The sequence below is a fragment of the Carassius auratus genome, chromosome 7 (genome assembly GCF_003368295.1).
Source record: "Carassius auratus strain Wakin chromosome 7, ASM336829v1, whole genome shotgun sequence".
Classification (NCBI taxonomy): Eukaryota; Metazoa; Chordata; class Actinopteri; order Cypriniformes; family Cyprinidae; genus Carassius; species Carassius auratus.
In genome coordinates, this window is record NC_039249.1 from 31,667,145 (window position 1) to 31,692,133 (window position 24,989).

The following is a 24,989-nucleotide window of genomic DNA, read 5'->3' on the forward strand; positions in this document are numbered from 1 at the left end:
CTTGCCAGTGCTATAACCATGATGATGACTGATTCATTCCTAGCAGAACTCTGTAATATAATAAATATTTCTATAAAAAGGATTATGCTCTTTCTTTATATAGTATGCTTTGGTAAAGCTCGGGCACTTTAGGTTTCTAAATTGTAGCTCGATTATCTGCAAGAACCCATATGTTGTTACAAACCAAAGTATTTTTGTTTGAAAGAATGTAGGTTAACAAACTGTTTCGGTTACCATTGACTTAATTTTTTTATAGTTATAAAGTTTAGTTGTAAGTTGTTCTTGAAAATATTGTATATTTTATGACCACAGAAGAAAGAACGTCATGCATGTTTGGAATGACAAGAGAGAGAGGAAATAATGGCAGGATTTTCACTTTGAAATGAACTATGCTTTTTAACTTGAGGGTAATTTTAGAAATGTAAAAAAAAAAAAAAGAAAAAAAAAAAAGATTGGAGCGTTTTAAAGACAAACCAACTAATACAGAAAACCAACCCTTTTTTTACGTTTTCTTTTTTGATAATGCTAGCTACTCTTGTCTGTGTTGTTGAAAAGCCAGTGGTTGTTTTCCAACCAAAGATTGCTTCCTAAAAAAATATTTTGGAAGTGGCTTTTTATTTAGATATTATAGTTTCAAAGACTAACAGGATATTATGTTATATTGAGGACAATTGAGGAATAATTAAATACCATTTTTTGTGTGTGTGTGTGTGTGTGTGTGTGTGCTTGTTTTTCTATTCTGGTGGGGACTTAAACCTGAATACACACAGACTCATGGACTCGTGTTATGGTGGGGACCTAAATTGAGGTCCCCATGGGTAAACAAGCTAATAAATTACACAGAATGAAGTTTCTTGAAAATCTAAAAATGCAGAAAGTTTCCTGTGAGGGTTAGGTTTAGGGGTAGGGTTGGTTTAGGGCCATATAAAATACGGTCTGTACAGTATAAAAACCATTACGCCTATGGAGAGTCCCCACAAGGATAGCTGACCAGACAGTGTGTGTGTGTGTGTGATTTTAATATTTCATTTCAATGTAGATTTGAAAGAGATTTGAAAGTTTGAAGGGTACTTTAATAAAGTTGTCATACGGCAGAAAGCACGAGAGAGCGGATGTGGAGTCGGGTGTTAGAATTGACTTCCTCTTTGTATGTGTGAAACGGTCTGATCACACACACACCTACACACGAGTGCCCATACAATTGTTAATATACATAAATGAGAAGGAAAAAAAAGTTTATTTCAGGGAAATTCATTATTTAACTGTTATTATAACCCGTGACGCAAATGAACTCAAAGTAAGATTTACTAAAAAAAAAAAAAAAAACACGCTCGTAAATCCCAAACATTTGCCTAGACTAAAACTACCCTTCATTATTAACAAAGGCGGACGTGTATTTGATCGACGGAACGCAGAAGACAATGCTTTTCTTTCGAATGAGTTCTTTTTACTGATTCTTTTGAACCGGTTCGCATTGGATCGCCTTATCACTTGCCCTCAGAAACACATTAAACTTCAGCATGCGACGAGCTCTATATAATATTTAATATATCAAACATTGTGGAAAAACAGTAGAACTAAAACGGTTTTTGGGTTATAATTGAACAAGTGAATTTTTGGAGGGTGAACTGGTTCATTGTAAAGAATCATTCGAACCGATTTGCTAAAATGAAACTTACCTAGTGCTCTGACATGAGCGAGAAAGAAAGTTTATTTTGAGTGAGTGAGCAGAGCATATGGGAGGAGTTGAAGGCTCCTAAAAACACCACGAGCACTGTTGCTCTCTCTGAAATGAACACCGACTCAGTACGGTGGGAATAAAAACAAGTGCGTCTCCACTATGGTTCCTAGCGAGACTCTCACTTTATTTACAGATAAGGGCAGAAGACTCGTTTAGGGTTGTCCTTCGTCACTACTGATATCTTTAACGAACTGTTTGGGATTTATTTGGCATATTTGGAGACTTGTAGCGATTGTCTAGATGGAAGAAGAAGAGCCGCTGCTGACTGGCAGCATTAACCAGGGTCCAGGTGATTATGGATCTCAAGATAATGGTGAACATTATCATCATGACGAATCACCAGAATCGAGACGACTGTCCCATTCAGTGACTGACGATTCTTACCCTGTGTACGAGGGTACGTATGTTTTATCAGCCTGTCCTTACTTAGCCTTTAAATCTTTTCCTCAATCTTGTTCAGCTGTCTTGTAGTTTATTATTTTTCTCTTTGTGTTATTTAATAAAAGTCTAAAGGTTGTGTCTTTTTGAGGCTTATCATATTCATTTAGCTTACCTCTGTTTGGTTTCTGTCTTTGCTGTCAGACAAACACACCATTGTCTTTTTATTGCCTCTGCAGGTCATCTACTTTGACTTAATGTGTTGCTTTCTTGAATGATGTATTCAATTACAAGAGGAGATAGTTAGACAGTCTGTATTTTTATTGTTTACGGTTCATGTTATTCTTGTCAGATATTAGTTTTCACATTTTAGCAGAAATGTGGGGCAGCTAAAGGTGTTTTGGGTGGATGTGTGAAAATCTCAATCAGTCTTGTTATAAAAAAGTGTTGCAAAATACAATTCGAACATTAATGTCAGTGTAATTTAAATGTCAAACTGATATTTTAGTCTGTGATTTTGGCAATTTTATAAAATGTTTTTACTTGTTGACATTAGTTAGCTAAATTAGGTATTACAAACTAACAAATAGCAGATAGTCAAACCCTGACAGGGTGATCAGGACCCAGTTTGTTAGTTCTCTTATAATCCATTACAGCATACAAAACAGTTGTCTCAAAAATGGCAGCAGCTGCGTTTGTATGAAATGAGAGCGAATCCGCGATACCAGGAAGACATAATTAAACAATTGTACATCATTTTGAAGCAATCAAGAGTACAGCGCCGACTGCTGTTACCCGGATGAGCCTGAGTTGTTAGCTTTTACAGGTTGTTATCCAGGGATAACATACCTCAGAATGTTGCGATTGACCAATCAGAATCAAGTATTCCACAGAGCCGTGTAATAATCTTAGTTATACCACAGGGCCGTTGAATGCTTGAATCTGATTGGCTGACGAACATTCTGAGGTGTGCAATTATTTTCAGGGAAAAGCACGTACATTGTGAAAAAAGTGAATGTAGTTCAAGGCAGGCAGTTCTTTTGACCGCATTGCAGTTCAATATCACTTCGCATAATTAACTGTGATAGGGTTCACTCATTTTGCACAGAATGGTGTTGTCAGCGCTAGCCTGACGATTTTATCAGTTAGCAGCTTAAAGTCTACACATGACATTTCTCACTAGCGAGGTAAAAACAGTGCTGTTTAGAGACGCTGCTACAGAACACTGTTGAGGGACACACAGAGGTACCTTAGCCTAATTCACACAAGCTCTCTTTCTCTCTCTCTCTCTCTCTCTCTCTCTCTGTTTCTCTGTCTCTCTCGCTATTTTTGTAATAACGTCATTAATAACTGCATTAGAATGCTATCCATTTCCATCTTTAGAATCACTCAGTAAATATATATCTATATTTTATTTTTTTATTTTTTTTGACACAGATGCAGACCTCTGTATCCAGCAGGCAGTTGTATTTATTGAAGATGCAATTCAGGTTATTATTTTTTTTCATTGTTTATTATTTTTACAGTAATTGAATGAAAGTCTGATTTCCCTGTTTGTGCTCTTTTCACAGTATCGATCCATTAATCACAGGGTTGATTCTGGGTCTTTGCGGTTATACAGATGGTATTATTCCAAAATTTGTCAGTGGTAAGCAAGCACAAATGAATGCTTTTTATTTTATTTCTTTGCTAGGAAAACGTTACTATGGCAACACAAAAATGCTTCATAGGTTTATATAAAAACATTGAATTTGAGTTTATTTGGTATCGGTATTCACACTCTCTAGTTGTGTCTAAATCTTAGTATACTGTAGGTGAGCCAAATCCATCAGTAACAAGGCCCAGAGAGTCTTAATTTCAGTCATTACTCAGTTTTGACAAAAGTATGCACTTTGTTTCACCTTTTAATTGCATACTGTAGTTATTTCAAGCAGTGGTTCATAACTGGTAAAAAACAAAGGTGGTACAAAATGTTTGTTTTTGGAGCTATTACATTGTCAATATTATCCTTTTGTGGTGTGATTACTATTGTATTATTATTAATGTATTATGCATTACCAGTATATATCTTGTGGGCGTAATGTAAACAGCACTTATAGTTGCAACATGTCCCTTTCTGGTATCCTTGCAGGGATAGAAATTAAAACCGGCCAAATGTAGGTGAAAATCAACAATGCTGGTTACACATATAAACTCGCTAGCCAGTTTGGAGGGATGTGATGAGTAAATCTATAATTTTACACGCCATCAGAACCCTTCCTATAAAAACAGCCTCCAACATTAGCAAAACAAAGCAAAAAGAGATCCTGAAGAAACATCCTACCATGACAAAGTGAGCCACTCATGAAGTTTACTATTGAATTACATTAACACAATTTAGAGCATGTCCAATAATCTTCAGTGTTTAACATTAAACATCCATTTTGGAGTAAGCTATATTAAAAAAAATTGAATGCTGTCACAGAGATTTTGTGTGTGTGTGTGTGTTATTTTGATAATCCACTTGATGTGCAATAGTTCTGTTTTGGCTAGTAGAAGTTCCAAATGGCCAATAACTTAATGTGCCTAGTGAGTGTATGTTTGTGTATCATGCTAAAATATAAAATGCCAGACAGTCTCTGCAGTAACATTAAGTTACATTAAGTCGATTTGATACCTGTCTTTCTACAGATGCTTTCTGATGCTTTGTTCATTATTAGTAACTCTTAGCAGGAATACATTTGGGGTAAAAAAAACAAACAAACAAACAAAAACAAACATGGACCTGCAACATTCCTGCGATTATTTTAACCTGTACCCTCTAGCCATTTGCTTACAGTATGCTTCTCTCTGTTAGTATCAGTTCCACACTCTCTCTTTCTCTTGAAGGGGTCTGGGGTTCACTATTGCTGTTGTACTGGGACTGGCTTTCATTGAGACACCCTCCTCTCTGACCTACACCTCGGACATTCGTTTCAAACCCAAGCCTTGGGAGCCACCCTGTGGACTGACGGAGGGGATTGAGATGGTCTGCCTTTGCATCTTCATCCTAGATGTGACTGTGAAGGTAGACATCCAGAAATATCCAGTTGTCATTCATTTTCATTTGACAGAGTTTAACAGACCTCTTTTGTAATATGACTTAAGCTGCTTAATATTATATATAAGAACATATTGAATGTTTGTTTGTTTTGCAGGGTTATCTGATAGGATGGGAGGAGTTTCGTACGAACAAATGGCTGATTGGTTATGTAGTAGTGATTGCAGCATCAGTTATTGATTGGATGTTGAGTGTTAGCATGATGTGCAGTGAGGTTAGTTTATAAATACTGTACTACAAAGCTGCTTATTTATTGTGCCTCTTGACACTATAACAGTATATGACAATATTTACGCTATAAAAAATTGGTGTAGAAAGTTTTGACTTGAAATTGCTAGTAAATTCCACAAATAATTACAAAGAAATGGCAATTAAAGCATTAAATTAAACTGAAGATTGAAATTGTATTTAGTCTGATGCAACAATAAATTACTAAATTAATTAAATATGACATAAATATACCTTTTTATGTAGTTTCATTAAATTAAATATCGAAAGTCCCCACATGTAATCTGCCCAACTCTATTGACAAAATAAAATGTTGTTATAATGCATAGAAATGCAAGTGAAATGAACTTCATTGAAGTGCAGTTAAAATTTTAAATATTTTTTTCTTTGATTTAACTTGCCCTCATTTGAAGAACAGACCAAAATTTAAGTTGGTATTTTAAATCTTGCCCTCCATTGTCACTCACATCTCATTTGCATAAGCACATCAAATATGACCTGAGGGAAATGGAAGGAAATTTACATTTTTGGACAGTCTATTCCTTAATAATCTTAAATAAGTAAATGTCTCAGTCGGCTGTCATAGTCAGATCCGTTGATTGTAATGTTTCCCTGTCATTCTGTCCCACAGAGTTTAAGAGTCAGGAGACTAATTCGCCCATTTTTCCTCTTGCAAAACTCTTCCCTTATGAAGAAAACTCTAAAATGTATCAAAAGGACTCTTCCAGAAATAGCAAGGTAATAACATATTTTCTGTAATAAGGGGTTTTCCCCATAACAGCCTCCATTTAATTCCTTATTTTCAGTTCTCAATTTGTGTGCAGTTCCATTCTACTCTTATAATTTAAAAATGACCAGATAAACTGTGACCGGATCTTTCTGTTTCAGTGTTATTCTGCTTCTGGCGTTACACATCTGCTTGTTCACCATGATAGGAATGCTGATCTTTGCCAAATCAGATGTAAGAAGTGTTCACATTTTTATCACATCATTTCTATCAATACTTATATTGGCCCACTTTTTGATTTAAATAAGCCCCTGTGCCCAAGTATTACATTTTGCCACATAACTCATACTTACAATTTGTGCTTTGGACATGAATGATACATTAGAGATGTTCAAGAGATCAGATTTTTACTGGGCAGACACTAAAAAAGGCAAAAAAGGCTTACGTTGATGGGGAAACCAGAGTCATATTTAGAGATCAGCATATAGAGACTTGGATGTGGGATCTTTTGACATTAAGCAGCCATGTAGCAGAGCACCATTGTAACCACATAGCTTCATGCTGAATACCTCAGAAACCACACAGGATCCATCCACAACACTACAGCATCCTGGCAGCAATTTTTGCACAGGCAAGCACCGCTAAAAAATTTCTTCAGAAAATGTAAAAGTGTAATCAGGGTTTGTGTAGGTCTTAAAAAAGCCTTTAAAAAGTCTTAAATAAGATCAGGAAGTCTAATACTGAGAGAGTCATGGCATTAAATGTTGCATACATCGCAAAAGTAAAAACATTTTTAAAATGTAAAAAACAATAATCGTCCTTAAATCGAGATACATTTACATGCAAATGTAAATGTAAGTGGAGTTTATGTTTAAGATACATTTAGTTGAGGAGCAAATTGACATAAGAAGTCTGAAATTTATCAAAGTGAAGCTAGTTTGATTAAAATATGAATAATATCTGCCAATGGGCTCAGAAAAAAATAATTTAATTCAAAGGGCAGATATTTGTTCTTGTTTTAAGAGACATTTTGTGCAAAATTACTGTGGAATAAAATCACTGTTTTCTGAAGTGTGATCAGGAGGTAAAGTAAAAATTATTTCCATACACTAGTGGTTGGAAAGAAAGTTGTTCAAGTGTTTGTTTGTTTTCACCAAAAAGTGTTAAGTGCTAAGATGTACTAAACAAGACAATTTAGTGTGAGAGCACAGTTCCCAAAAAAAAATAAAATACAAATAAATAAAAGAAATCACTGTAGATGGAAGTGGGAAGTTCTGCGGGTGATTTACTGACAATGCGTAAATTAAAGAACAGATGCAACATCTTATTTCCATAATTAACAACGTAATGTACCAAGATCAGTACAAATAAAGATAGTAAAAATGCAGAGCAAATTAAAAATAAAGTATCTTTGCATACAAGATGTATGGATAACATCTTCCTATAAATTAATACGAGTGGAAAAAGTCTCTCCCTTCTATAGCAAGCAATGCTTCCTCCTGGCAGTGGTGGGAGTACCAGTAAATCGACTACCGCAACTCTTAGTAAATCATGCTGCATGATTCATTGAAATACTCCTACTCTCCTCCCATGTGCAATTTGTAAAGGAACAAATATTTACACGGAATCATTTAGCAGACACTTTTATTCAAAGTGAGTTGCTACAGTTGACTGAATAGATGTGTTTCTGTAGGACCCTAAGAAGAATGGAGAATGGGAAACCTACTTCAAAAACCTGCCAAAGGCCCTTTCTTCTCTGCTTGTGCTGCTAACGACAGCCAATAACCCTGACGGTACGTCATCATTTGACTGTAAATGTGTCTCTTAGGAGGCGCAAATCTCTGAATGACTCAGTAAAGTTTTAGATGGTCAGAGACACAAATGACATCTTGGCACAGTTGTGTCGAATTCTCAGTCATCTCTGGCTCATTGCAGTGGAGGCAATGAGTCATTAGCTTTAACCACATGACATGTTGTCCTGTGACTTGTCACAACGTTCTGTTAAATTTTCACAGGTATCTGGATTCATTTTAAATGTGAAACTGTCTACAGTGGCCTGTGAGCTTTCTTGTAATCTGTGTGTATGTCAACTTGTGTTCTCTCAACAGTCATGATTCCAGCATACTCTCTGAACCGTGGCTATTCTATATTTTTTATACTCTTTAGTGTGTTTGGTAAGTTTTATTGGCACTCAGTCACACACACAAATACAGACTAAACTACTGGTCAAAACACTGGAATAAAATAAGATTTTGCAATATTTCTGAAAGAAGTCTCTAATAATTATTTTTGAAGAAACGTGTCATTGAGTAATGGCTGCTTACAACTCAGGAATAAATTACATCAAATTTGCATAAAATTGTATGCTATTTATTTAAATGTTTAACTATGTTAACAGTGCAGCTTTGGTGAGCATAAGAGACTTTTGACTTTTACTAGTATATTTACTGTACATGCACACACTGCAGTTAATATTACTTGCATTTAAAATTTTCCACCTGCATTAAACATTGACGTTTTTATTTATGTTTTTCTTTTCTTTCAGGGACATATTTGTTAATGAATCTAATGACAGCTATTATTTATAACCAGTTCAGGGGATATTTACTGGTGAGTAATGGGTTTCGTGACTTACATTAGACATTGTTTTAGGAATTTGAGTTGGTTGCTAAAGGAATAGTTCAGCAATCAATATTCCATTTTTTTTTCATGGACCATAGAAAGTATTTTATCATTTCCAAGCTCCCCTTTTCCATACAACAGAACTGATAGGGTACATCAAACTCCCCAAAAAAAAAAAAAAAGGCACAATAAAAGTTTTCCGTATGACCGTTTTTCAATTCATTTTAAGACCTACTATAATTATTATTGTATGGAAAAGAGTGCTGTGAAAATTCTTCAAAAATTCCTCTTGTGTTCTGTGAAGTCGTACATGCTTTTGACAAAATGAGGGTCAGTAAATGTTGATTTTAGGTGAACTGTTCCTTTAATTATTAATGTTATGGTCTGTGTGTTTAGATGTCGGTTCAGACGTCTATAATCAGGAGGCGTCTGGGTATTCGGGCTGCTTTCGAGGTGCTGTGCTGTCCAGGCCGTGGGCACATCAGCACTCAGTCTGAAGGCCATGTGTAAGATCCAGTCCTCTCCAGCACTTCAGTCTTTCTTCCTTACAGCAAACATTTCCTCTTTATATATCTATGCCTGGTCACATGACTTTTCCTGTTGCTGCTCAGGGAGCGAGTGGCGGTGAACATGTTTCTGCAGGTCATGGATAGAGTCCACATGAAGTCTTACTGCAGGCAGGCTATCATTAAGGTCAATACAGCTTGCAGAATAGTTTGTTATAGTAAATAGTGCGTGACATGGTTGTATGTCTTACCTGTCTTTTGTTTCCTCCAGGCTGCTCAGCAGTTCCCAGACGGCTTCATTAACGGCGAGGCCTTCCAGAGGCTCTTTAATGAGCTGGATAAGGATTTTATGAAAGAGGTTTGATCATCTACGTTTGTGGATCAGTTTACATTACAGTACATTCTGAATTCAGGAAATCACACTTTTTGAACAGTTTGTGCAATTTGGTTAAATTAGTATTATAATCATCTGGACATTAGCGCATAGCAGGGTTGGGCAAGTTGAGAATTGGTTCCCTTGCATTTTATGAGTTAGAATTGGAATCAGGATGACAGCTTTATGGCAATTCACAAAACTCACAAAATAAGTTTTGATGTTTTGAAAACAACAGCAAAACAGGCAAGAATAGATAACTGGTTGGCATCTTATAAGTTGGCATCTTATAAGTTGGCTTCATTTTGTTTGGCTTTAATACAATTAAAAGAACATTCTAGAAAATAATGTGTACTTCAGCTATGTTCCAAACAAATAAGTTAAATTCTTATTACAAATATAATCGTATGTTTAATAACATAAGATATAATATGATTAATTATGAAATTAAATTATTGAATATAGTATGATAACTATGTGACCCTGGACCACAAAACCAGTCATAAGGGTAAATTTTCTTTTGGAAATTGAGATTTATACATCATCTGAAAGCTGAATAAACAAGCTTTTAATTGATGTATGGTTTATTGGGATAGGGAAAAAATGTTGCCGATATACAACGATTTGAAAATCTGGAATCTGAGTGTGCAAAAAAATGCCTTTAAAGTTGTCCAAGCAATTCTTAGCAATGCATATTACTAATAAAAAATGAAGTTTTGATATATTTATGGTAGGAAATTTACAAAATACCTTGATGGAACATGATCTTTGCCTAATATCCTTATGATTTTTGGCATAAAAGAAAAATCTGTCATTTTGACCCACACAATGTAATTTTGGCTATTGCTACAACTTAAGACTGGTTTTGTGGTCCAGGGTCACATATAATAAAATGTATATAAATTGTGTAGAAAATTCGGTAACACTTTATAATAACTGCACACTATTAATCATTAATTAAGCATTAGTAAATGGATAATTCATAATTTATAAAGCATTAATAGACAGTAATAAGCAGTTTATAAATACAGATATAAATGCTTTATCCTTGATTTAAAAGCGTATCTATAATGTGTTTAATAATTGTATTTTCATACTTTATTCATGATCAATTTATCATTTCTCAATGAAGTATAGCATTATTTACAAACCAGTTATTTAGGAGTTGCCAGTGATTCATAAGATCACAAGAAATGTAGTAAATTCAGGTAGTTATAAAGCATTTAGTATTGGTCAGTTAACTATTTATGTGAGCTCATCTAAAGTGAGGACTAGTTATGCCTTGTAAAGCATTTATAAAAGATATTTAAAGGCTCAGTTATCTTCTAAACAAAAAACAGAAACAAACACAACACAGTGATACAGAACATAGAAATATTAACAGCCTTTAAATCTCATTTGTAAAAGCTTTACAAGGCATAAATAGTCCTCACTTTAGAGGAGCTCACAAAAATAGTTAACTAACAACTACATATGTTTTATAACTATCTGAATTAACCCTGAATTACAGTAGAAATACATGTTAACAAACCATTTATTAACACTATAAGCAACTATTACTATATGTCTGAATAAAAAGATGTATGAATGCACATTTAAATAGTTTATTAATCATTTACTTACAATTTCTAAGGGATCTTATGAACCATTGACAACTCCTTAATAACTGGTGTGTAAATAATGCTATACTTAATTTAGAAATGATAAATTGATCATTAATAAAGTATGAAAAACAATTATTAAATACATTATAGATATGCTTTTAAATCAGGTATAAAGCATTTATATCTGTATTTATAAACTGCTTATAAATGTCTATTAATGCTTTATAAATGTTGAATTAACTGTTTCCTAATGCTTAACTAATGATTAATAGCATGCAGTTATTATAAAGTGTTACCGAAAATTCTTATACAAACATTGAATATTAATAGTATATCATTTTTCAGGAAGTGCCCCACTTTTCGTGTTTGATGTTAATGGGTAATTCATATGTAAATATTAATATAATTTAATATTAAACCACACTTATAGCAGAGTGTTTTTGAATTTCATTTCAATTTGACTTTACTTCTTCAGATGAATTGGAATTTTAAAGACACTCTTAATTTAATTCTGAATTCAGCTTTGGTGTCAACAGACATTTTAACTGTTCTATTTTTATTTCTTTTTTCCTTCAGCATCCACCAAAACCAGAGTACAGTTCTCCTGTCCTACGATATATCCAGAAAATCTACAGTCACTTTTATATTACTGTGCTGGGGAATGTTGTCGCTCTGGCAAATGTCATTTGTATTTGTGTAAGATACCGTATTTCCATTTACCTGCTTTGATTATCATACTATATATCACCCTACATAAAGAACATCACACACTTTTCCAGCATTCAGTAGACTAAAACAGGGTTTTCCAAATTGGTTGTTCACCACCTAGTGGTTCATTATGGAGCTGCAAGGGGCTCTTGACAAAGAACTGCCAAATTAAATTGAATTGGATTGAAATATGTAAGTTTTAATATTAAAAAATCAAGTGTAACACTTTACTCTTACACAAACAAGTCATTAAATGTATTTAAACATTGACCATAGATTATAATTATATTCTAGATTACAACTACAAATTTGAGAGTGCTTCAATTAAAAACTAGTTTAAGAATTACAATTGTTATTAAAAACAGATACAATCAGTTTGAAATCAGAAAATATTTGAATAATGTTCTCAAAAATGGATTGCAAAGTCTATGTAGAGCACGTTTTTATTTTTTATTTTTTTTGTAAAATGGTGCCATCTTGTGGATAGCATATGCAAAAAAAAAAAATAAAAAAATAAAAATTATTTGAATCCTGAAGTTCATATTCTGATTTCTGTTTTTCTTTCTCTGCAGACTGTCTTGGTTCTGAATTCAGAGAAATCTGTATCAGAGAAAAATAACTTCTGTATGGAGGTGACTGTCTCATGCACTGAAAATAATTAATGTTGCTGTAAATATATAATTTCGTAGATAAAAATTTGTTGTTTGTTCATTTGTAAAAACAAAAAACAAAAAAACAAAACATTAACATTGTGTTAAATCCTTTGGGGTGGACTTTAAAAATCCCCGGTTTTTTTTTTTTAGCAATTGTTGATATATGGGTTGCACATTATTTTACAGTACGTGTACTAACATGTACTTATAGTTTACTTACATTGTATTTATCTAAGAAAGTTCTGGTAACACAAGGTAACTATATGGGGTAGGGTTAGGTTTAGGGGTAGGTTCAGGGTTAGTACCTAGTTATTACATAGTTATTGTAATTACTATAATAAGTACATAGTATGTACATAAGGAACAGGACTGTAAAATAAAGTGCTACCGTTATATGTGTTTTCTGCATTTTCTGTGTGGTTCTATTAATATTCATGTAAATATATTTTCTGTCTTCTAGATCCTCAACTGTATTTTCATCATGTACTATTTAATAGAAATGCTGCTGAAAATAGTGGCTTTTGGTTGGAGAGGTTACCTGTCTTACAGGAATAACATCTTTGATGGATTCCTCACTGTTCTACTTCTGGTAACACATTTTTTTCTGATATAAAATTATCAGTAGGAATTCTGCGGCATACATAGCTGTTTGCATGGCAAAGGCAATTACTGGAGATACATTTTGTTTTTCTTTTATTCTCAACAGGCAATTCAGATTGCCATAATCATCACAAACAGGATTCCCTTTGAGGACGTGTGAGTGTGCTCAATTTAAAGAACAAATCTTCTGATCTCGTCTCTAAATGTTTAATGTGATGTTTTCCTCGTCTGTTAACAGAGATCCAGTTCCACAACGTGTGATGGTTTTGTGGGAGATGGTGCGACTGGTCAACATGTTGATTGTCTTCCGTTTCCTCCGAATAATTCCAGAAATCAAGGTTGGTGACGGCCTTCTCACGTGAATCACATTGGTTCCAAATGCACACAAGGAGAAATGGTTCTAAAGCTGAAGCACAAATTGCATTTCTTTTTTCAAATAGTTTTTTGCCAGTCACCAGTAAAGTTCAAAGGTTTTCAGTGCACCAAAATAAAAAGCTTCAAAATACTAGATAGATAGAAGAGCCAGGAGCCAGTGTTTTTTCATACCATCTGACATTGAGATGTAATAAATGCTTAATGAATGTGTAAAGATGTTTTGTGCTTACTTTAGTTGATGGCCGTGGTGGCCAGCACTCTTGTGGACCTGGTGAAAAACTTAAGGGCGTTTGCTGGCATTCTGTTGGTGAGTGAACAGACTCTTTCTACTAGCAGTTTTATTATGAACGGTGATTGATCGTACTGATGGTCACTTGTACATTTCTCTGACGCAGGTAGTGTACTATGTGTTTGCTGTCCTTGGTACCTGGCTTTTCCAGGGAGCTATAACCCCTCCATCAAACACAAGGTACTGTTCATCAACTGCACATTTAACAGGAAACTTAAAAATACATTAAAAACTATAATATTGTGAGATATTATTACAATTTTAAATAACTAATAAATTTTTATTTTTTATATATATTTTAAATTTTAATTTATTACTTTGATGGGTGAATTTTCAGCAGCCGTAACTACTTTAGTCTTCAGTGTCACATGATTATGCTCGAGAAACATTTCTTATTATTTTCATCGATTTTACATCTGAGCCTCTTCTCTTTCTGTGTGCTCTCCTTTTAGTCTGATCTTCAATGCCAGAATAGAGAACCAAACGGATGGTCCCTTCAGCATGGATTGTGGCACTTTCGAACAGCTGGGGTACTGGCCAAACAACTTTGATGATTTTGCTGTAAGTTGCACAGAGGCCTCTGGGAACTTGGTTTTCAACAAGTTCTCAGAATGCCATAATTAGCACGTATGAGGAACAAGAAGTCAGAGGATTTGACCAGATCTGCTAGGTTTATAGTATTAAATTGTGTTTTTGTTTTAATACTATTTCGAGTTTCAAAAGTGAAACCTATATTTTAGGTTTAAGCCTACATAAAAATGAATGAAAACAGTTTTCTGGTCTCGCAAATGAATGTTAATTATTGAACTGTTAAATAAACTGTATTTTTCCTGTCGTATTTTTCCAGTCCTCTCTGGTTCTTCTCTATAACATCATGGTGGTGAATAACTGGCATGTTTTCACAGACGCATACACCAGATACACTACAGAGTAAGCGCGACGCTCTACACACACACACACCCTTAACACGTGTGCTTTAACTGAACGGGGTTTTGAAAATTTGTACCCATAATTCTTCCATGTCAGGTGGTCCTTGGTGTACTTTGTGGCCTGGTGGTTGACATCTTCAGTCATGTGGGTCAACCTGTTTGTGGCCCTAATTTTGGAGGTAAGTAGATTGTTTCCTGTAAATATTTTAAGACTGACCATATTTACTTTATAAATGCACATTCCTAGTCGTCCTATTCCAAAAGGAAAAATGACTGAAATCGGATGAACTTCTGAGCAAGCATGACTTTTTTTCCAAACCAGTTAAACACTGCCCACCAGTCCCGCAGCTGATTGTAAAGAATTCATTGGTCATGTCAGTGACAGTGTTGATTGCCTATACAACACTGAAACCAATACTAACCCTAACCTCAAGCTTAATAACCAGTAGTAGCACATCCTGTTAGTTAGCATTACTGTTTGTAACTGAATCAATAAATTCTGACCTTTTCTTGACAGGGCACTACAATAGTTTCTAAGCACTCTGGTTAACCTTGTTTTTTTCCTCCTTTGTTTAGAACTTCACCTATAAGTGGGACCGCAGCAATGCTCTTTCTGTTGAAGATGTGGAGAGAATTGCCTATCAAAGCACTGTACAGCTTATTTTTAGGTATGAACGATGATTCCAGAGATCTGGGAGAAAACAAGAAAAACAATTAGTTGTATAAATAGCAACATTTCCACTTTAAAATGAAACCGTGAGAATCAGTAGTACATTATCAGTAGAGCTGTTTCAGATTCATTTTGTTAATTATTTAGTGAACACCCTTAAGTTATCAGAATGTCTGTCTGACTGGTGATAATTCAATAGATGGAGCTGAAAATATATTTAAAATGATTTTGAATGGTCACACTATATTTTAAGGTCCAATTCCTGCTATTAAGAAACTTTAATTACGACTTTTGCCTCAGTATTATTAAAAGTTAGTAAGGATGTTGTTAAGTTTAGGTATTGGGTAGGATTAGGGATGAAGAATATGTACTTAATAAATATGAATAAACAGCCAATAATAGGCATGCTAATACACATTATTTTTGAATCTCATGGTGTTGAGCCATATTAAGTTTTGTAAAAGGAAAACATTTATTTTATTTTATTTTGTAGAAAAATGGAAGCATCTCATGGACATGTTAACCAAGTTAATACAAAAATGTGCCGATACGTGACAGATTTTGCCCAAGGCTCCTCTGCTCAGTATTTCAGGCTGCATTCTGCTCTTTCCTCACAGCTTTCCCTCACATTCCTCTCTGATTAAGGAAGGGAAGGGTAATGATTTAATTTAGCGGAATGTGCTGTGGTTTATCCAGCTGTTTATCACTCCTTAAGACCAAGTGCAACTCTTCATTTCCTTATATACAGTATTTCTGCTGTTTATTTATTTCTGTGATTTACCTTGATCACCATCCTTTGTTGGTCTTGGAATGATGTTCCTATATAATCATGTGCCAAACTAAGGGGATGAGCAATATGGCAAAATAAAATATATATATATATATATATATATATATATATATATATATATATATATATATATATCATAACAATATTATATGCAGAATTTTAAAAGTCAAATTAAAGACTTTTTATTAAAACCTGCACATAATACTAATAATAATAATCTATACAGAACACTGTCAGTACAGAACAAACCCATACATTTCACAATATTTTACTCAATTAAATAGGTTGTGGTACACATTCAATGACTCAGACTTGAATGTAAAATATATGTAAAATAATGTAAAATACATATTTTATTAAGTAATTATTTATTAAAATTGATTTATAAACTATTTTGTAAATACATATATGGGTTACAGATATGGGATTCTGCTGATTTGATAACGTGTTTAATGAAAGCCAATAAAATATGATTACGCTGAAACTAGTAAAATCTTTGTACTCGATGTATTAAATACTGTTATTAGTCTTTCCTTCATGTGACAGGGGGAACTTGATTATGCAGCACTTTTAATTATAAACAAGCCCGAAGAAGAATGTAAGTAACTAAACAGTTGACGGTAGCCATTGACTTCCATAGAAAAAACATTGCTATGGAAATCAATAGCTGCTGTCAACTGATGGGTACCTACATTCTGCAAAATATCACAAAGAAATAAACCCTTACAGATTTTGACCAAGTGGAAAGTGGTAAAATGATGACAAGATTTCATTTTGGGTGAATTGTACCTTTAACTGAGAGAGAAATTGTAGTTTGGTTGTTTAAATATCTGATGTTTTTCTGTTCTTTTGCCATCTTCAGAGAGCATGTTCGAGAGCCCACAGAAGAAGAGCTACTAGCTCAACTACAACAACATCCTCATCTGCACCTCTCCTGGTGACCCTAAGCTCGCCCCCCCCCCCCCCCCCCCCCCCACCCACCTCCACCTCACGGGACGCCTTTAACACATAATTACACCAAAACACCCAGGATTCTCCAGGACTCCATCACGTCTGTGTGTGCCTTATGTTTACATATCCATCCATTTTGGAGGACCTGTTTCCAATTATAGGATCTGTGTAACCTCAGGTCGGCCTGGGAAAGGATGCATGTGTTTTACCAGAGCGTCACACAATTAATGTTCAGAGGAACTTCAATGTATAAATAGGCTTTAGTTCAAATCACTCCTGCTGCTGGAGTCCCAGAGTCCTTGTTTAATGCTCAAGACAACCTGTAAATTACAGTAGTGTTTATGATACTGTATCAATACCATAGTTTTTGATTTACCCTATGTCTAAAAGAATTTCATTCTTTGAGTTTGAAAGTCACATTTTCGTTGTGCATTTTACAAAATCTATATTTGTATTTATTTTTTAAGCCTGTTACAATCACAAACAACAAAACAATTTATAGATTGTTTATAAAGTCATGGAAACAAAGGGACATAACTCATTACTTTTTAAATACTTTTAGCTGTGTTTTTATTGATTTGTAGATTCTATATTTTTGACTGTGACATTATGTTTGTTCAGTGCTTTTATTTATGTTAGAATTTACTGTATATTTGACAGAAATCTTTATGGGTGAATCCCTAAAAAATTCTCAAGTTATGCCCAGATCATATTTCATCCGTAAAAATAAAGGTAAAAGGAAATTGATTCTCATTACTGTAATGTGAAACACACTTTAATTAAATCAGTCATTTCATCCTGACAGGAGGATTGAGAAGTGTTTTGTATTGTAGTAAATTTACTATGTAACTTTATGAATTATTGTCATGCACAATGCAAAAAAAAATTAAATCTCAGTGTTAAAAACTATGCTTCTCTTCATGCCAATTTTATTTTATTTTTATTTTTTTTGTAATATGATGCCGACTGTTCGTCAGTAAATTTCAGTGATCTTATCAAGTGTCATTATTAGGATATTTATCATGTTTTCAATATTATCAACAGATGGCGTTTTGCTGCAATCAATACATTTGACTGGATATTGGTATAAATGGTTGAATCACGCCAATGTTTTGTCTTCTTTCTGTTCTGAGATCAGCTTCATGATTAAATGTCTCTGTTGAATGTCTACAGGCGAATCTGGTTTATGTCATTGCCTTTCTGTAGCATGCTTTACATCAAACCAACTTTAGGTGACATTACATATGAGGCAAAAAATATTATTTTACATTTTATTTTCATTTATTTTTTTTATATTTCGTTTTAGTAAAAGTGTAATAACCCCCGATAAGTGGACCATGCAGGCTTATGTGCTTGAGGTCTTAAAGCTGCAGTAGGGAACTTTTGTAAAAATATATTTTTTACATATTTGTTAAACCTGTCATTATGTCCTGACAGTAGAATATGAAACAGATAATCTGTGAAAAAAATCAAGCTCCTCTGGCTCCTCCCAGTGCTCCTATTGCCATTTGCAGAAATTAATCCGCTCCCGGTAAGAAACAACCAATCAGAGCTGCGGTCCGTAACTTTGTTTGTGTTCAAAACGTAGAAAAATTAACATAATAAGCGAGTACACCATGAATCCATTTTCCAAACCATGTTTTTAGCCTGTCCTGAATCACTAGGGTACACCTATAATAAGTGTTTATATTCGGACTATTTTAGATTGCTTCGGTGGTACCGCGGCGGAGTAACCCAGTACCTTTGTGATTCTTCATAGACATAAACAGAGAGAAGTAGTTCCGGGTATGATGTTCTTCCGCAAGACACAAGCAGTTCTGTTTATTAACCGCTAGAGCGTCAAAAGTTCCCTACTGCAGCTTTAACATAAATGTCAAATTTCCAACACAGTCTATTTAGCAAGACCATTTTATAGTTCATTTGGAAACTCCCAGGTGATTATATGGACTTCCTCATCCTCCAGAAAAGTAGATCAGCACTAACACACACACACACACACACACACTCTCTCTCTCTCTCTCTTTGCATTGATTTAGGGGGCTAAACATACAAACACAACCTCTTACACAGTGTATGTTTTCCCAAAGGTGTTGTGGTCTGCCTGACCTTGTGTTGAACACACATCAGAGTCATTCACCTCATCTTCCAAACAAAAACACAGAGTTCCCTTCCACTGTTTGTTTACTTTTTCCTCCAGATCTACTGTAGCTTCAGTGAGAATTTGAGTGAGGAAAGTAATGGATTTTTATTTATTATTTTTTTTTTTTTCATGTAAGATGTGTCAGTATTTATTTTTTATTTTATTTTTTTTACACGCAGGTCAATTTTTATCAGATCAAATTTATTCGGGTGAAAAAATACACTACTAGTTAAATGGGGAATAATGTTAAATGTTTTTGAATGTCTCTTATGCCCAACAGGGCTGTGTTTATTTAAGCAAAAATGATGTAAAAACAGTAATATTGTGAAATATTAATATTATTAACAACAACTTTTCCATATTCATATATTCTAGAATTTTAGACAGCCATTACTCATGTGACATTTCTGCCACATGTTCCCTTATAAAAATAATTAGCTTAATTGGTGCTCAAGAATAATTTCTTATATATATTGCATTTAACAGTTTGGGGAAAGTACAATTAATGAAATTAACTTTCAACTTTAAATAATAAAATGTAGAATAAGAACCATTATTAATAATTGAGCACCAATAAATTGATAATATTTTGGTAACAAATCAGCATATTACAGTGATTTCTGAAGGATTGTCTGACACTGAAGACTGCACAATTACATTGCATTTAAAAATGTAGTAAAATAGAAAACAGTTTTTCTTTTGTTGTGTTTTGAGCAAATATTATATAATATTATATAACATTTATTTCAGAAACGTACAACATTTTAATTATTCCAAACTTTTCACATGTAGTGTAACTGACACCTTAGTATTGTAAATCATGTAAATTATTTGTATAAGCACTTTTTTTCTTTGTCTGTAGAGGACAACTTAAACAGTGGCACATCTTACCCCACTTGCCCATGTATATCATTAAGGTATGTTTGTACCCTGCTTTATTTTACTATGTAAACACCTATGGCTATACAGTTTGGGAATGATTTAACATGTTTACACAATAATATTCTTCCAGCTTCTATTTCAGCGAGAATGTCGAGCTTAAAGCAGGACTGTTGTGGTCAGACTTGCTTAGATAGCAGCACTCTCATAAATAGCTTTAAACATTCAAAACTAGATTATTGATCTTTTTAAAGTGTAGTTTACACAGCCTGATTGTGAAGGCTTTAAACAATAAACAAGCCGTTCTTCTGAGGAATGGCTTTGTCAGCTGTGAGGAGATCCATATTGCTCTGGAATGTGTGGAGCTGCCAAAGAGATTTTCAGCTCAGTTGTCAAATAACAACTTTCAGTGACAGAACTTTTTTGCCCAAGTAGGCAAAGTTGCCCAATAGTTTCCAGTTTAGGTGACAATATTGAGGATTACTCCTAATGTTTAAAAAAAAAGTTACTTACACTTTTTTTAGGGACACAAACTCATCAACTCATCATTTAATCTCATTTTTTTTAGTACAACGAATGCAATCGTGCAAAGATCGACATGTTTTAAACCCCCATCTCCCCTTAATCTACAAAATTATCTATTGTGAAGTGTTTACTGGTTGGTACCGAACACAGCAGGCACCCATCAGAAATGTAACACCCCTTTCCATGATCGCAAGCTTCATGTTTCAAAATAAATGTAAATACAGTTAATAATGTCCTTAATTTTACCATCAGTTCAAGCCGAAAGAGGAACAGAGTCACGTGACAGACACAGTGATGAAGTTCATATGTGTTTGCAGTACACAAGCCACGGACGGTTAAGACAGCTGACTCCACTGTGTGTCCGTCTCACTCTCTCTCTCTCACAGACGTGCGTGCACACACAGACACACGCGAGGAGCAAAACTCTGCATTTGAACAGTCAATATCAAATTCTTAAACTAATAATAAAACATACTTCCAGTATTCAGATTCAGAAGCGCCAGATTGTTGTAGCAAAGTCAGAATGACCTCCTCTCCTGGGTTCACGAAACTGTCGTCCATAAAATGCGTTGCACTTCTGTTGTAAGTAATCTTAAAGATTCCTAAACAAATCTACTTTATGAAGGCCAAATAAAGTGCTTTTGCTTTTGTCTAGACACACACAGCATCTCCCTGACATAGCTGCTTCAACACTAACCGTGTTACTGAAACCAGGCCTTCTTTCTTTGCGTGGCAGAGTGTTAACTTTGATAAAGAATATCTCCTTGGATTTGAGACTTTAGTCTTTGCAACTTTACAGATCTTCTTTATGTACTAAGAGCTTATAACACTCCAAAGAGAAAGAGAAATTTGAAATCACATTATATGACCAATTTAATTAGACGATTATAAAAATAAATAAAAAAATTCACTGGGTGGATTTTTATCATTTTGTACACATTGTGTACACAAACTGCCAACACACATACCAGTTCAAACTACTTGTAAAAGTGGATGAAGCCTCAAGTGAGGCAATTTCATTGCTTACAGATATGTTGCACAGTTGGTCTAACTTTGATTTAGTTTTAATGGGAGATTTAAACTGGGACTGGTTGTCTCAGTCATCGGACTCATTTAAGGACATATGTAACTCCTTGTGTTTGGAACAATTGATAAGTTCACCAACTCGTCTAAACGGAAAGAGTAAGAGCAAATCATCTAGGAGTTTTAGATAGGAGTTTTTTGTAATGACCTTAGCGATCATTGTGCAATATCTTGTGTGAGAAATTTTAAGTTGCCTAAGAGTTCACCCAGATTTATATTTAACCGACAGTAAAAAGACATTTTAATGAACAAGCTTTTTTGCATGATGTGTATAATAGTGACATACAGTTAGATTTGTCTATACCTGATGTGGTTGATGCTTTGGATTATCTTAAATCTACCCTTCTTAAAATTTGTGATAAACATGCTCCTTTACGTAGATATCGGGTGAGTGGAAAAAAATAATCCTTGGTTCAGTGCATCTGTTTCTAATCTTATTAAACAAAGAAATTTTGCCTGGTCCAAAGCAAAGAAAACAAATAGTGATGAGGACTGGTCCAATTATAGATTTCTACGAAATAAGTGGACTAAATTGATAGAAAGTTCTAAAAGTCAATATTATCTTAATTTAATTAATAATACAATGACGATCCTTCTAAATTTTGGAAATTAACAATATCTCTTGTAGGGACAAATACATCTACTGACTTTCCAAAAGTTTTAAAAGTGGACCGGAGATTAATTACATACAAGGCTGATATTGTTAATATTTTTAATAATCATTTTGTTTCAGCTAGTTTGATAACAGGTACCAATAATTTGTTGATCACTGATGAAAAGGAAATTTATGAGACAACAAATTATAATGAATCACATTTATTTCCTTTTACTCCTATATTGCCCACTGAAGTTTATAAGCTACTTTCAAATTTAGACTGTAAGAAATCAGGTGGATTTGATCAAATTGAACCAGTTTTTTTAAAAGTGTCTGCAGATATTATTTGCTGAACCTATTTCATCAATTTTTAATTTGAGTCTATCCACTAATGTAATTTCCAACATCTTGGAAATCAGTTATGGTTATGCCATTATTAAAGGATGAGATCCCTCTGATTTGAAATATTATCGCCCTATTTCTAAATTACCGGTTTTAGCAAAAGTTTTTGTATCTATAGTAAATGATCAAATGAAAGAACAATGTACTTAGTTTTATTCACATTTAAAATTAATTTTCATTGGAGTAAATTATGCTGAAAAGTATTAAAAGAATCCTGTAAAATTTCAATAGCTTGTGAAAGAGAGGCTGCAGCTGAATAAATTATTGTATCATCAGCATAAAAATGTAACTTTGCGGATTTTATTCCCTGCGCTATAAAAATAGAAAAAAGAAGTGGTGCCAGTAAAGAACCTTGAGGCTGGACCTCCTTACATCAAAGAAGGAAATCACATATATTAGTATTTACAGTAAAGGCATTGTTGGGTATGCTGCCAAATTACATTACTAGGCTTTTATTCCTGTATAAAAAGAACTATAGCGCTAGATCATCGATTGGCATTAAATTTGAATCGCCTAGGATATACTCAGCACATGGAAAATCAGCTTTCTCCTACTCTGCTCCTTGGCTGTGGAATGAATTTCAAAAGAATGCTCAACTAAAAGAATTCCTTCTTTGAATGTGTTTAAAAATTAGTGGTGGGCATAGATTAATTTTTTTAATCTAGATTAATCTCACTGTGATCTTGAAATTAATCTAGCTTAATCTAGATTAATCTATTAATCAGTATTATATTAATCTAGATTAATCTAATACTGAGATTAATCTAGATTAAAATGGCTCATTCGAATTCAGAATATGTGTGTTACCCAAATAAAATTGACAAACAGAAAGTCTTTGAGAAAGGGTTTATCAAGCTAGGTGGTGCTTTAGAAAAGGGGCTCGTCTCCTGTTTCCAAAATGCATCAAAAAGTGCTTGAAAAAGCTGATTCCACTAATTCCACATTGCACAAGGTGCAAACAACCGTACGCCTGTTTCACACCAATGTTTAAGTTTTTTACAAGTTTGTAGGTGTCAAGGTACAGAAACCAAATAATTAAATGTAAAATAGCACTGGATAGTCTTCAATGTAAAAATGAAATATACAATCAAACCTACATTTATTCAGACACCTTCAACATTTCTCACATTATTACAGTTTTGCTATATATATCAAGAATTATATCTGGTGTCTGAATAATTTTTGGTTTGACTGTTAAAACTACATTCAGTCAAATTCAGTCAAGAGCAGTGAGTGATTTCCTTTCTTTCATTTTCTTGGATTAACATTACAGCAGCCAGTAGCTAAATTAGGCGCGGTCACTTTAAGAGACGATGAACGCATCCAATATAATACACATCCCATTTTTTTCCTCAACTGTTTACTTTCACTTAAGAAATAACTTACAGTTTTTTCGAGCATAATTTCCAAGGTGGATATTTTGACATATTTTGTATGTATTTGTCGGCACAAGAGCAAAAATAAGCAAATGCAATGTTCAAGTGTTTTGAGATTTGGATTACAATAATTACATTCATACTGCACACATAGTAGGGGAGAGTGGGTTAAGATGAGCCACTTTTTACTTGAATGTGAACCCATGTGAAAAATAATTGAGCTCTTCTAAAAAAAATTACTTAATAATCAAATTTCATTTTACGAACAGTAATATTTATTTTCTTAAAGCTAACTTAAACCAAATAAAACCATTCAAATAAAGGTTAATTTTCAATCTTTAATTATTTGCATTGTTCAACATTATGTTCAACATCAATGTTTTAACCTGCCCAAAAAGAGACTAAACAAAGTTTGTTAAAATTAAAAAAAAAAAAAAAAAAAAAAAAAAAAAAAACTGAAATAGAATGAAGGAAAAAATGTCACTGAAACTAATAAACGTTTTAGTCAAAAGATACTTGGCATGGTAGCTTTTCTGCAATGTTGAACAGGCCTTATGTTTATGATCAACTAAACCCTTTGTTTAATATCACAGTTTTTGCGTCAGAGATTTAACTTAACTTTAGTGACTTATGGTGGGGGAAGTTAAAGTGTCTTATATTTAGCTAAATTATTTGCATAAATCACCCATATGCATCATAAATATAGCTAGACCTGGATAAATTTGATTTGATGTGATCAGCCATTACATCTGTTATGCTACATTTT

General features: G+C 33.8%; 1 protein-coding gene across 1 annotated transcript; it reads left to right on the plus strand.

The window, feature by feature from the left end:
• Window positions 1–1,711: 1,711 nt before the first annotated feature.
• On the plus strand, window positions 1,712–18,132 carry tpcn2 (two pore segment channel 2). Its single transcript, XM_026268492.1, has 25 exons — window positions 1,712–2,138; window positions 3,557–3,609; window positions 3,691–3,767; window positions 4,988–5,165; window positions 5,296–5,412; window positions 6,058–6,164; window positions 6,315–6,387; window positions 7,847–7,946; window positions 8,262–8,327; window positions 8,699–8,763; window positions 9,172–9,281; window positions 9,387–9,468; window positions 9,553–9,639; window positions 11,835–11,954; window positions 12,539–12,598; window positions 13,080–13,208; window positions 13,326–13,375; window positions 13,458–13,557; window positions 13,830–13,901; window positions 13,990–14,063; window positions 14,336–14,444; window positions 14,731–14,813; window positions 14,910–14,991; window positions 15,389–15,480; window positions 17,135–18,132. The coding sequence occupies exons 1-25, from the start codon at window positions 1,982–1,984 to the stop codon at window positions 17,211–17,213; spliced, it is 2,322 nt and encodes a 773-aa protein (XP_026124277.1). The 5' UTR covers window positions 1,712–1,981; the 3' UTR covers window positions 17,214–18,132.
• Window positions 18,133–24,989: the final 6,857 nt, after the last annotated feature.